The sequence below is a fragment of the Physella acuta genome, unplaced genomic scaffold, assembly GCF_028476545.2.
Source record: "Physella acuta isolate Inbredline_101_S28 unplaced genomic scaffold, ASM2847654v3 ptg000012l, whole genome shotgun sequence".
Lineage (NCBI taxonomy): Eukaryota > Metazoa > Mollusca > Gastropoda > Physidae > Physella > Physella acuta.
In genome coordinates, this window is record NW_026731532.1 from 556,639 (window position 1) to 570,034 (window position 13,396).

Sequence of the window (13,396 nt, forward strand, 5' to 3'; positions counted from 1 at the left end):
CCCACCACCTGCTCCGCCAAAAATACTAACCAAAAGCGACCTAATATACTACTCCTGGTCACGTGACTACTACATGGGCGTGAGTTTAAAGTTCAAGAAAACAAAAAAGTTGATGCCAGATCATGATAAATGAAGTAGAAACCTACACATTTCTCATACCGGAAGCAAAAATGAGACTCGAATAAATCATTCCTAGCATCCAAAATCCTGAGAGATTATATTTGTGCATCTTTTTTTTTTAAAACGCCACGATCTGAATAAACTATTGAAATCCAAGGAACGAGCTAAAGGGGTTCCTATATGAGGTTTATGCTGATGGATGCCCCTATGATAATAAAAGAGTTATGATACCAGAATTCAAGCAAAAAATTTACAATTCTTTCCTTTAAAAAAAAAACCTCATTAATTTTTTTAATGTTTCGTCGAGTTTTGTTTTTTTGTAATTAGTTTAATTAGCTGAGTGAATGACGAGGTTGTCAGAAGTTGGGCACAATAAAATGTTTGACATGTGTGTAGGACGTGTGTAGGTGTAGGCAATCACGTGTGTCCAGAGGCGTAGTGACCCTTCCCGGCGCCCGGGGACAAACTTTCAATTTGGCGCCCCCTCGGGGTCAACCCTTTCAATTTTCGATTTGCCCCCCCCCCCCCGCCCTCAAACTTTCGATTTGCACTCCCCTCTCGAACTTTCGATTTGCACCCCCCCCCCTCATATATTTTTTATATTTATTTATATAGCAAAAATGCAGCTAAAATAAGATTTTAATTTGTTTTTCCAACCCATTTTGGCACCCCCTAAAGTCGGCGCCTGGGGACATATGTACCCCCCTGCTCCCCTTCGCTACGCCTCTGCGTGTGTCTAGATGCGGAGGCGTGTTGTATGTGTGTAAGGGACTAAGGATAAATGTGTGTAAGAGTACATGCGTGTAAGGGTGTATGATTAGTATTCTTGTTTAGGTCTATGTGTGTGTATATTTGTTAGTTGTCATGTATATATACACACATGTATACAATATGTATGGGTCTGTGCGTAGCGTGCATGGGATTCTTTCGATCAAAACCAACAAGGCGGTTGGCTACATACTCAACCTTGTTGGGTCCATAAACACATAATTTTCTCTTCCTCTCTAGAGTCTAATCAAGTAGTTAATGATTTAACTCCAGGAAAAATAAATTCCACACGTAAACTGCATAGGTTCGTCTCACTTAATAAATTCGATGGGTAACAATGGCAGTTTCTTTCTCAGACCTTTAATTCTATATCGCTACTGTTTTCTTAACTTAGAAAGTCGTAGTTATTTTTTGTGCATTTTTCTTTTGGGGGAGAGGGGGGGGGGGTTCGGAGGGTGTGTGGTATTTTTTTTTTATATTTAGATCTAGTAGGTACACAAACGTTTGAAGTATTTTTACAATAATTTTGACCAAAAGACAAGCGTTTCTATAAGTCGTCTCCCTTTATTTAGTTTAAAATCTAGTTGCTTCCCTTGCTTAGTTTATAATCTGGGCTGGTTTCTCATAGGCCTAGAGTTGAGAAATAAAACCCAGATCTTTCTGTTCATAGATATTATTCGACTAGTGAAGAGCATCAACCACGGCAGGCCGTACCGACCTCTCGTGCCTAACGAGAACGATTTGCCCGCCAAAGCTTTCACCCTCATGGCCTTATGCTGGTCCGAAGAACCGGAGGCACGCCCAGATTTTCACAACATCCGGAAAAAACTGCGGGAATTCAATGGAACCAAGTGAGATATTTTTTCTCCTTTTTTTATTTTTAGAAATGTTTTTGATCGGGAGGAGGGCAGAGGTTGAGTGTGACGTAAAAATCGATTGTGATTTGGATAACTATAATTGTTAGATTGCGTGTGGCCATTTCTGTATATGTGTGAAGCATGGACTCATATCGTGTGGGCGATTTGACTTAGAATCGAAGTGAGCGTTTAAGGTTCTTTTTAAAATGAAAGTAGGAAAACAAGATCACTTTGTTGGGGCTAAAAGTTGAAAGGCGCCATGTAGTTCGCGTTATAATCGATGAAGACGCCAATCTTGTTACTTAATGACCTTTTTTTAGCATCTATGAAGAAGCCTTGGTATTTATCAACTAAAAATGGCGACCACAGGTTATATAAAACATATGACCACGCCCTCTTGTCTACCCCCTATGACCACGCCCACTTGTCTACCCCCCTATGACTACGCCCTCTTCTTTAGCCCCTATGACCACACCCTCTTGTTAGCTCCTTTGACCACACCCTCTTGTTAGCCCCTATGACCACGCCCTCTTGTTTCGCCCCTATGACCACGCCCTCTTCTTTACCCCCCTATGACCACGCCCTCTTCTTTACCCGCTATGACCACACCCTCTTGTGTCGCTCTTATGACCACGCCTTCTTGTTTAGCTCCTATGACCACGCCCTCTTCTTTAGCCCCAATGACCACGCCCTCTTGATAACCTCTATGACCATGACCATTTCTTTAGCCCCTATGACCACGCCCTCTCGTTTCGCCCCTATTACCACGCCCTCTTGTCTAGCCCCTATGACCACGCCCCTCTTGTCTAGCCCCTATGACCACGCCCCCCTTGCCTGTCCCCAGCAGGAGGCTGAACATCATGGACAACATGCTGCACATGCTGGAGTCCTACAGCAGCAACCTGGAGCAGCTGGTCACTGACCGCACGGAGGAGCTGGAGGCTGAGAAGCGGAAGACGGACACGCTGCTCTACCAGATGCTGCCGCCGTGAGTTCTTGATGCACGTGCATTCTGGCGCACGCGTGTCAACATCACATGTTTTCTCTTAGTTGAATACAAAACGAGGAATATGTATATATTTCCTCAACCGACAGCTTGTTGTGTGTCGTGCATTTATTTCTATCAGACTTTTCGTTCGGGGTGGGGGAGTGTTGAGTAGACGTGCTTGGAGGAGGGGAGAATTGCCCCTTCTCTATCTCCCCCCCCCCCCCCCAAACGAATGACTGAAAGAAACATAGGTCATATAGAATTAGGCCTGTAGCATGTTTTTCGTACCCACGCCACTTATGTTATAAGTTGTTTATGTTTCCATTCTAAATTCAAAAGTTTTTTCCATCCTTTTATTTCCATTTTTCAAAGTAATTTTAGTACACATTTATAACCAATAATCAAAAATGTTTATTTCATTTTAAAATGTACAAACCTTGCAGGCTGGTAGCTGAACAGCTAAAAAGTGGGATGTCTGTGATTCCAGAATATTTCGATCACGTGTCCATCTTCTTCTCTGATATTGTTGGCTTCACAGCTATAGCAAGCCAGAGTAGACCGCTAGAGGTTAGCTATATTTTCTTGTATAGATCTTCATGGGGGGGGGGGGGGGGCTTTATTCAAGAAACAATAATAGAGCAATAAACCACACCTGTCGGGGACGGCGTGGTAGAGAGCTAGCCTACTAACCCGAGAGTATCGAGTTCGAATCCGGGTTCAAATCAGTGGAACGTCCCTGAGTCCACCTCGCTCTGATGGGTACCTAACTTACTTTAGGGAAACAAAAGCGGCTGGGCATAGTGCTGACCACACTATTCCTTTATATGCCGAGGTCTCTGAAGCAGGTGAACTCTAATTCATCTACCGCGTGTGTCTTGGGCACGAACGGAAAATGATGATGAAACTAAACCTAAACTTTTCAATATAAATTTAATGTTTAATTGATGTTTTGCAAGACATTAGTGAAATTATTGTTTTTTTTTTTTTATCAAGGCGTAGAGAAATAAAATTGTTGTTTTGGTTTCTTCACAGGTGGTAGATTTGCTCAATGATTTGTACACATGTTTTGATGAGGTTATAGCACGTAGAGATGTCTATAAGGTAGGATAAGTCTTCAGTGTATAGAAACCAGATAAGCGAAAATGTGGCATTCGTTTTACTGTGTGGGGCCTACCCTCTAAACATAAAAAGTCATTGCAAATAAAGTAAATAAACCAATGTAAACACACACGCCGAGACTGAAGCTACGGAAAACTTCATACCTTTGAGAAAAATGTCAAATTGGAAGACACAAATAACACCATCCGGACCGCCCCCCCCCCCCACACACACACTAACATTATCAACACCCCTCCCATCCCACTTCATTTCCCCTCAAAAGTATGTTGTGAAGTGACGTGCGGCGTAGGTTCAAATATTGCGCTATTTCGTTGGTCCATAAATGACGTCACACACCCTATGAGGGGTGGGAGGTGAGGTGTCGCAACATGAATTTGGTATTCGCTAAAAATAAATGATGCGTTCGCGTTAACATTCTAATGATGAGGAATTCTCTGATGAGGAATGATGGGTTATTGTGACATTATAAATAGTGGCTTTTTGTTACACGTAACGTTTAATTGGTAAAAATGTGATTAAATTCCATGACATTATTTGCGGTACCCCTAGTGTTACATGAGTCTTGAGTTCACATTAAAAAAAAGACAAACCACAAGACCTTGTAAAGAAACGAAACGAAATGTTAGGATTGTTTCTATGTTGCAGAGTTTCTTCCAGGCATCTCTTCGGGGAGGCTTTGCCCCCCCCCCCCCCGAAATTTTTTACCGCCCCCCCCCCCCCCCCCGAACGAAATGAAATTTATATAATTTATATAGAAAATATATACTTTTAACAGTGTCCGCCCCCCCCCCCCCCCGAAGAAAGTTTACCCCCCCCCCCCCCCCCGAAAATCTCGAGTGCCCCCCCCCCCCCCCGGAGAAAAAAGTCTAGAAGAAACACTGCTATGTTGCTATTATTACTCCGTAGGTTGAAACAATCGGCGACGCCTACATGTGTGTCAGTGGCTGCCCCAAGAAAAATGGAACACGGCACGCCGGAGAAATCGCAAACATGGCGCTGGACCTCATTTCTGCCGTCACACACTTCCGCATCCGGCACAAGCCCGAGGAGCGGTTAAATTTGAGGGTGGGGCTCCACACGGGGCCGTGTGCGGCCGGTGTGGTTGGACGGACGATGCCTAGGTACTGCCTGTTTGGTGATACGGTGAATATGGCCAGTAGAATGGAATCTACCGGGAAAGGTACGTAACTCTTCTTTTTTAAAGAGAGTCAGATAGTATGCCAATTATCTCCCTTTGTTTCGTTACCCTCAGATTATATTTCCTTTTTATTTTTAAAAGATACTCTCTTTGAATAAAATAATAAAATTTAAAAAAAAAATTATAAAATAAACATTTAACAAGTTGCATAGATTTACCATTACCGAACCATAATAAACGAGAATTCTAAATTTTAAAAATGATATTTTATGAGAATTAGGATAATTTTACAAAGTTAAGTTTCACGAAATACAAAGTCAAATCAAAATGTTAAAATAACATGTCAAACGTGTAAACAAAATATACAAGAAACTGAGAAACACATTTATTTAGATTGTATATTAGTACAGAAAACAAAGCAAACACTTGCGAAAATATTAAACACCACCAATCAAACAGCCACAACAAATAAAGCAATCACACTTAATTTAATTAACACGACTAGACAAAGAACAGAAGACGAAAACAGACTAGTAGCAACGGCTATTTATAGATTGACTATATGGCAAATTAGGAATAAAGTCAGATATTTTTTCACAAAATACACGGACATCGAGTTAAAAGAAATATTTCAAGCAAAGCTAAGACATAGACTGGGAACTCTCACTTAACTGAGAAAAAAAAAAGAAATATACAGGAAAGAAATAAATAAAGTATTAATTTTAATTTAGACAGTCTCAAGCCAAACATCACTCGATCAGCCCCCAAGTAAATTAACATTAGAACAGTCTTCTGTTTCCCGGGTTTTAAAATGCACAACCTGAATGGTAGAAAGAGATACCCACCTCAACCCCCCCCCCCCCAACACACACTCCCCCCCCCCCCAACACACACTCCCCCCCCCCCCCCCCCCCCCCACTCAACCGGACTGGCGGACATTTCAAGGTAGCGTGCCCTCATTGCCAAGGGTCAATTTTATGTCATGGAAAGTTTTGGAATGGTAGATCAGTACGTGATTACAGAGACACTTCTCCCACAGTCGTTTCTATTTCTGTCTATGGGTTGCTACAGTGTGAACTTTTGACTCCGCAGCACACTAAACTAAGCAGTGAAGAGAAACCTAGTTTGCACACCTTATTTTAATCTAGTTCTTATGCCATTTTATTTTTTCCCTTTGATTATTATATATGCAATTGATGTTCATTGTTCATGTCTTTGATGCTATGTAAAATCTATCAAATATATTATTATTACTGATTTAAATGTTTATAACAATTGAATTAATAAAAAAAAAAATAAATAAAAAATCTACCCCCTCCTCTCTCCCCATCTATCTACTTTACCCTCAGACATGATAACCCCACAATCCCTTTAACTGTTCCAACGACCCCACCACCCACCGCAACATCAATATCCAGAACTTATTTAAAGTTCTAAATCTTGTCTCTTTCCCCTCATCTTTCACACTGCAACCTTTTGAAAACTCAATGCGACCACTACAACACCCTTTCAACTAGTCAACTTAAGTTGTTTCCCTACATAGAAAATGCTTCACTGTCCCATTGACCCTCTCTGAAAATTTCCTTTCCTCTCCCCACCCCGACTTCTGACACTTTCTTTTGACCTTCACCCCTTTTACTGTCATCCTTTGCAATTTTTTTATAATCAAATACATGACATCATGTAAATATTCATTATGTACATTTGCAAAACCTTTCGTTTTCATTTGGTGTTCAAAATTATGTTAAAAAATTTGATGTTGATGTACTTGTTTTAATTGCAAATAAAAGTATTAAAAAAAAAAAAAAAAAAATTTACAAAGTTAAGTGTTCCCTAATTTTACCCCAGCCCTTCACATCCACATGAGCAATGAGATGAAGGAGGCTTTGGATGACCTTGACTGGGGTTTTCTGATGGTGGAGAGGGGCTTCATTGAGGTCAAGGTAGGTCAACAGTTATTTTTAGAAGCTTTTACTCTATCTTCTTTCTACGGTGGGGGGGGGGGGGGGGGGGGGGGCGGACACTAGTAAAAGTATATGTTCACTATATAAATTCCATCTTGTTTGGGGGGGTGGGTGGGGCGGTAGACTTAGAGCACCCCAAAGAGATGAGAGATGCCTGGAAGAAATTATGATATGGATGACGTTGAGATTTTGATTGAGCTTGAAGTAAAGGCTCATTTAAACTTTATTTCTAAGCTTCATTCAGGTTTTCATTGTTATACCCTAGTTAACATAATTAAAACTTTTTTTTTTCTAAAGGGCAAGGGCTTACATAAAACATTCTGGCTAGCAGGGAAGACAAACTACAAGAAGCCACTGCCTCAGTCTCTTGTAGAGTAAGTTTATTTTTATACTGCTGGAGAGTTTGGTTTAATAATTTTAATGACTTAGCTGACTCAGTGGCGTAACAAGGTGGTGGAGGGAGTTGCAAGCCGCACCAGGTGACGCCATCCAATGGGGACACGAAAACAAAATAGCTAACACAGTATCTTATGCAAAGCAGTTATGTAAATCCTGATTATAAATTGTATAATTTTCTCCTTTTTAATCTTATAATCCTAGTTTACAAAAGAGCCTTGAAGATGGAGGCCATCCTCCCACCCCGTCCTACTGCACCCTCACAGTGGGGGACAGCATGTTCAGCGCCCTAAGGAAGACGTCCATCACTGTCAGCAACATCACCATGGAGAACACCCCCTACACCTCCGACTCTGAGGACGCCAGCAGCACCCACGGCCCTCTGTCAGACGCCAGTAAACTCGCAGACATGCGCAGCGCCAGTGCTGTCATCAGCGCTTCTAGTAATGTCCCGAAACGTAGATACGCCACTGTTGCACCGGTTGAACTTGTGGCTAAATTAAACAACCAATCAGATGGTACGTCGTGGGGGAAGTATAAATGCGAGGAAGCTGACAATATGGGAAATACTAACAACGAAACAGACACTACGGAAACGATTAGCTATGTCAAGCAGGCTATTAAAAAAGACAGCGCCTGCTATAGCCTGTCAGACAACAGCAGCGACCCCGACCTCAATAGGGTGGATAACTCTGTTGGCCCCTGGGGGTCTCAGAACGCTGACTTTGAATATTTGCCCAGTTTGTCAGGAGACAACAACGAAAATGTTTCCAGTGTTTTTGGCGACACAAGTCAACAACTGGAAACCGTGCAGAAAAAAAGATCGGTGCGGAAGAAATATAACGACAGACGAGGGGTCATTGACCCCCATGATATCCCCAGAATAGAAATTACATAGGTGATGATTAATGTTTAGAAATGTTTACTAATGTTAATATCTGATCTCAAAACAATTTTTTTTTAACCGCAAAAAGGTTCTTGATAAATACAAATTTTCTAGAGTAAAAAAGAAATTTAGGCTTTTTTTAAATAATTTCATTTTAAAGAATAATGTGAACCTCTTTTTAAAAAATGATTTACTGGAATTACAGCTTGTTCAATGCTATTTTTAGATTTTGAGCACACTTGGCACATATCATGACCTGTACATTTTCTTATAAAATTTGGCATTTAGCAAGGGGTTAATGTGTTTAAATTATCTGAAGCTTTTAAAATCTTGTATGCCATTAAAATCTGTTGACTATATGCTGCAGAAATATAAAACAATTGAAACACATATCAATTATTTCCAACAAAAGCCGTACAACTAATCAGAGTGCATGTAGCACTTAAGAGTTCACAAGAGAGTTTTATCCAAGTCAGCATTAAATATTTGTTACAGTAAACAGCTCTAAAGTATTATATATGTTTCACCCATGTATTAAACATAATTCTTTATATATTAGTATTTATTATAATGTTATTTATTCTTTTAAAATATAGAGGAATAAATGTTATTTTTTAAATACAGTTCCTGATTCATCATGCTAAAAACTTAAACAAGTAAAAATGATGTTTTTGCCCATATATTGTTCATACATTTTAACTTTTATCACTTAAGCATTCCACTGTACATTCCATTTGTAATTAAAAACTGTTTTATTAACACTTTTTCTCTAACCTGATGCCACCAATTTCAGTTATATAGCAATTGTAATTGTTTTTTGTTTTTGAACAAAAAATTTGAGAACCAAAGTTGCACACCACAGACATTTTTTTTTGTAAAATTAAGAAATGCAAAATGCTGTGTTAGTTGTTAAATATTATAAATCTTTCTTATTTCAGCTTGAAGATGCCTTCTTAACAAATTAGACAAAAATTAATGTATAATAAACTGAAGGTTTTTTTTATTAACAGTGTTACCTAGAGTTATTGTTGAATGAAACTGAAGCCCCACCAGAACCATGTCAACATGTTTAATAATTAGTTAATAATGCTTTGTTAAGTAATCATGACACATTTTGATCTTAACTTTACTTTTCCATCAATCTCCTCATCTAAGTGTGTTAATTTTTAAGCAATGTTGATCAAATCCTAATATTCTAAGCAATAATATATTGTTCCATTCATTTCTTACGGCAAGTAACAATTTTTTGATCAACTAGCCCTGTATTATTCTCACACAATAAATTATTTACATTTGTTGATTGCATTTCATGTACTTTTTATGAATTTGTGAATGCATTATTTAAAAAAATGAATAAACTAGTAAAACAAAAAACTGTTATACAAAGAATGTGTTATTACATGATTTAAATAAAGCACATTTATTTCTAGAACATTCTGGCTACTTTGCATTCAAAACTACCATTTTTGACATACTTGATCAGTTAATCTCTTTCACAATCTAATTTATTTTTGAATTTACACTGTAAATTTGATTAGATCAGTTGTTTTTAAAACAATTACCAATAAACAATATCTTTAAATACAGTTTTTAATTCAGAAAAAAACAACACTACCTAAAATAAGTATCATAATTTTTCCTCATATATCACTTGTACTGTCAATGAGCAGGTTTCACAGCAGACAATGTCAAAACGGACTTGGGACTCCAGCTCGGACAGCACATAACAACTTCCGCAGCGGCATGGGTACGTGTACACATTTTCACAGGAGTCAAAGTCAAAATCTTTAATATGTACAGTCTCTTGGATGGGTAAATCCTGGACGAGACTGCGCTCGTACCATTTGGCATCAAACTGAGCCCGCAGCTCTGGGTCACTGAGAATCTTCCAAGCCCTGTCAACTTGGATAAACTTTTCGGTGTTAGTCTGAGAGGCTGGTAAATTGTGCTTCTGTGGAGTTTTATCTGGGTGGTACTTCAGTATTAACTGCGTGTAAGCTTTCTTTAACTCTTCCACTGTAGCACCTGGGTTGGACTGCAAAATATCGTACAGGTTCTCCATCCTATAGAAATAAGTAGAGAATAAACATTTTACACAGATTTCTTTATTTGCAATTTTAATGATTCATTACAGAGGTAATTTACCAGAAATATACTAATTTAGAATGGCCTAGTATAAATCTATAGTGCATCTGTCCTTATCCTATTGTTATATAATATTGATATTGATAGACATGATCCTTCCTTATTCTTAGCTAACAAGAACCCACTATTATATTCACTAGTGACACTGACATTAAATTAAAAACTTTACTTATACACTAAGAAAAAAATGGCTCTATCTGTCATTTTTAGCTTAAAAATACTGTGTTTAAATGTCACATGAATTCATCGTGATGTCAACCGTCAACCAATGACACTATGAAAAACACTAGAAATAGTTTTTTTTCTAAACTTTTTACTGAATCGGCTATTATCAATGTTACATTACAATATCTAATCAAGATCTCTAGGATTCTAGATCTATAGGCCTATATACTATATATATATATATATATATATATATATATATATATATATATGGTAATCTATCGTTTTAGGTGCGTAAATCGGCCAAGGATAGTATTGTCAAATATTATAGATAACTGAACAATAAACCAAAAACAATGGCTAAATTAAATATATCAACAGGTACAGTGTTTGCGAGCAGGATTTGCTATATAAAAAGCGGCCATCTGTCAGTATTAGAGTGGTTTCCCCTGAATCTCTTATAGATATATAATATATATATATTATATATAGGGCCTATATACATAATAGGCCTATAGATATATAATTTATTGTATATAATATATAATAATACAAAAAAAACTTTAACAAGATGGCTGCTAAAGTAAATAATTTGGATGATATTTTGAGTCGTCCCTTTGAATCCCGGTCAGAACGTCCCCCCGTCGTGGCCTCAACCAACCGGCGGGCTTGTTGCATTGAATTAAATTAAATTCACAATTAATAATAAACACAATGTAAATTGTCATTCATTAGATTAATACTTAATTAATACAATACATTAATTGACATTAATTTAATAATTTTAATTTAAATATTAAATAAATAATTTTAATTAATTTAGGCCTAATGATTCACTTAAATTCACTAATGAAACATTTTTTTTTAAATCCTCCTAAAAATGTGAAATAATTAACCGATTACCCCATATAGTGGCATATAGGCCTAGATCTATATCTAGATCTAGATAGTATATAATAGAATATATCTAGATATCTAGGTCTAGTACTAGTATCTAGAATCTACAATCTAGATAGAAATGGCATTAGTACCAGCATTAGTGTTCGGCTAATTCATTGTTTATAATTTCGGCACGTACGTTTACTGTTTTTATGACAGAAGAAGCCATATTTTCTTGATCCAAAAGTACTCGATAAAAATAAATAGCAGCCTGAGACCTACTAATTTACAAATTAATTAGAGTTTTTATGACTTTTTTTAGATTCCAAAATGTGGTTTTTAGAAAAGGAATTGATATTGATAGCAATAGAGCTACTCTGGTCCCCCTTCTAAATCTCTCTAATGTGGTTCCAATCGCCATAAACCGACGAACGACTTCAGCCGGCGTACCAAACCGTGTCAGGGTACTGGGTTCGACGGAACCGCCGGAACACCGGCTCATTGACAGTCGCTCGTGAAATCTCTTAGGATATATATTTTATAGCGATCGGTGCTTTTACTTATGAGAGAAAGAGAACATGTGTTTATTTTTATTGTCAATGCAAAAAGCGTATAAGAATAGTTATTTAAATTCAGTTTGGCGTGTGAGCGTTAGTGCGTGTTAAATGAAAAAAAAATGGTATTCTAAAATTGCTTTGATACAATGAATTCACATACTGTTAATAAGCTTTTATTTTATTTAATCTTATTAATTAAGCTTCACGTCTTGATGAAAGGGTTACTTAAGTGATGTGTGATTCTCCAAGACAACGGGACAGATTGGGAGAAAGGTCGATGCGTGAATAAAGGGTCGTCCATAAATGATGTCACAATCGTAGGGGAGGGGGTCAGTAATTTTGTGACGGTGTGTGATGAGGGGGAGAGGGAGGGGGAATTTGATGGTGTGACTTCCATTTTTTGCATTATAAAAAAAAAGCAATGTTAGAAAACGAGTTTTAGCCATTATTTCGCGTTTTAGAAAACGGTTTTAATAAATTGTAATAGGAACTGATCAAAATACTCTATGTTGACAGAATTCTGTCAAGATTTTGGAAAATTATCGATGTTTTAAGAAAAATTCAACAGCAATTTCGAAGGGGGTTGTAGGCTAAGGTGTGACGTCATTTCAGAGGGGGGTCTGGCTTTTTGTGACGACGTGTGACGGAGGGGAGGAGGGAGGTAAAAATAGTCCATAAAAAGCGTGACGTCATTTATGGATGGCCCCTAAAACTGCCAGTGGTCTCTTTCTAGCATGGGCCAATAAATCTAAAATATCTTTCTTTGACAAGGAAATGCGAACCGGATCGAACCAATTGCAGCTAGTAATTCTTTTTCTTTAAAATAAAAGTCCTGCAAAGACTGACGTGGAAACCTTCTTAAGGGGCCAAGTAGAAATGAGATGTAATTAGGCTCCTTCTTTAACCAACACAATTAGTACAAATTCAGACCCACGATAAGCGCATCTAGTGATTTCACTGGGTTGGGTGTCACTCGGTGCGGTAACCAATGACGTCACTCTCCCCTCCACCAATTTTACATTTTTGGTTTGGTATTACCCCTCTCCCACTACTATTTTATTATTTTAACTGGATAAAACATTCTTTTGACAGTTACGAGGTTTTTTAGTCACCATTGTAACCTTCTTAATTGTGTCACCCGGTGCGGACCGCGCCTCTCAAACGCGCCTTGTGATGCAACAGAGCGCATCTATTTCACTTGTATTCATTTAGCTATCATCTGTTCTTGCTTTTTCAAATGCTTTAAATTTTCCGAAAAAAAAATAGCGCCACTGTTCTAAAAATGCTGGCAGGGGAGCGGCCACTTTCCCCGGTCCCCCATTCAGAGTTTCTTCCAGGCATCTCTTCGGGGGGCGAAGCCCCCCCGAAAATTTTTTACCGCCCCCCCGAACGAAATGAAATTTATATAATTTAT

The 13,396-nt window shown here is 38.2% G+C and overlaps 2 protein-coding genes across 4 annotated transcripts in view; one reads left to right on the forward strand and one right to left on the reverse strand.

Moving 5' to 3' along the window:
* The window catches only part of LOC131934698 (atrial natriuretic peptide receptor 2), a 55,071-nt gene extending 46,323 nt beyond the window's left edge, over positions 1–8,748 (forward strand). The window contains exons 14-21 of the mRNA XM_059290780.1: positions 1,559–1,739; positions 2,593–2,733; positions 3,177–3,300; positions 3,766–3,834; positions 4,759–5,032; positions 6,839–6,933; positions 7,252–7,328; positions 7,555–8,748. Of these exons, the coding sequence (XP_059146763.1) occupies positions 1,559–1,739; positions 2,593–2,733; positions 3,177–3,300; positions 3,766–3,834; positions 4,759–5,032; positions 6,839–6,933; positions 7,252–7,328; positions 7,555–8,248 (1,655 nt within the window). The 3' untranslated portion in view covers positions 8,249–8,748. The remainder of the gene's footprint in view (positions 1–1,558; positions 1,740–2,592; positions 2,734–3,176; positions 3,301–3,765; positions 3,835–4,758; positions 5,033–6,838; positions 6,934–7,251; positions 7,329–7,554) is intronic.
* A 119-nt stretch (positions 8,749–8,867) lies between these two features.
* LOC131935175 (DPH4 homolog) lies at positions 8,868–11,701 on the reverse strand. 3 transcript variants are annotated; one of them, XM_059291555.1, is made up of 2 exons: positions 11,625–11,701; positions 8,868–10,299 (listed from the first exon to the last, which is right to left on the reverse strand). In XM_059291555.1, the coding sequence occupies exon 2, from the start codon at positions 10,296–10,298 to the stop codon at positions 9,864–9,866; it is 435 nt and encodes a 144-aa protein (XP_059147538.1). In that variant the 5' UTR covers position 10,299; positions 11,625–11,701; the 3' UTR covers positions 8,868–9,863. The 3 variants fall into 3 exon arrangements, with proteins under 3 accessions (XP_059147538.1, XP_059147530.1, XP_059147547.1); XM_059291547.1 differs by lacking the exon at positions 11,625–11,701 and adding an exon at positions 11,450–11,554; XM_059291564.1 differs by lacking the exon at positions 11,625–11,701 and adding an exon at positions 11,115–11,219.
* Between the last annotated feature and the right edge of the window lie 1,695 nt (positions 11,702–13,396).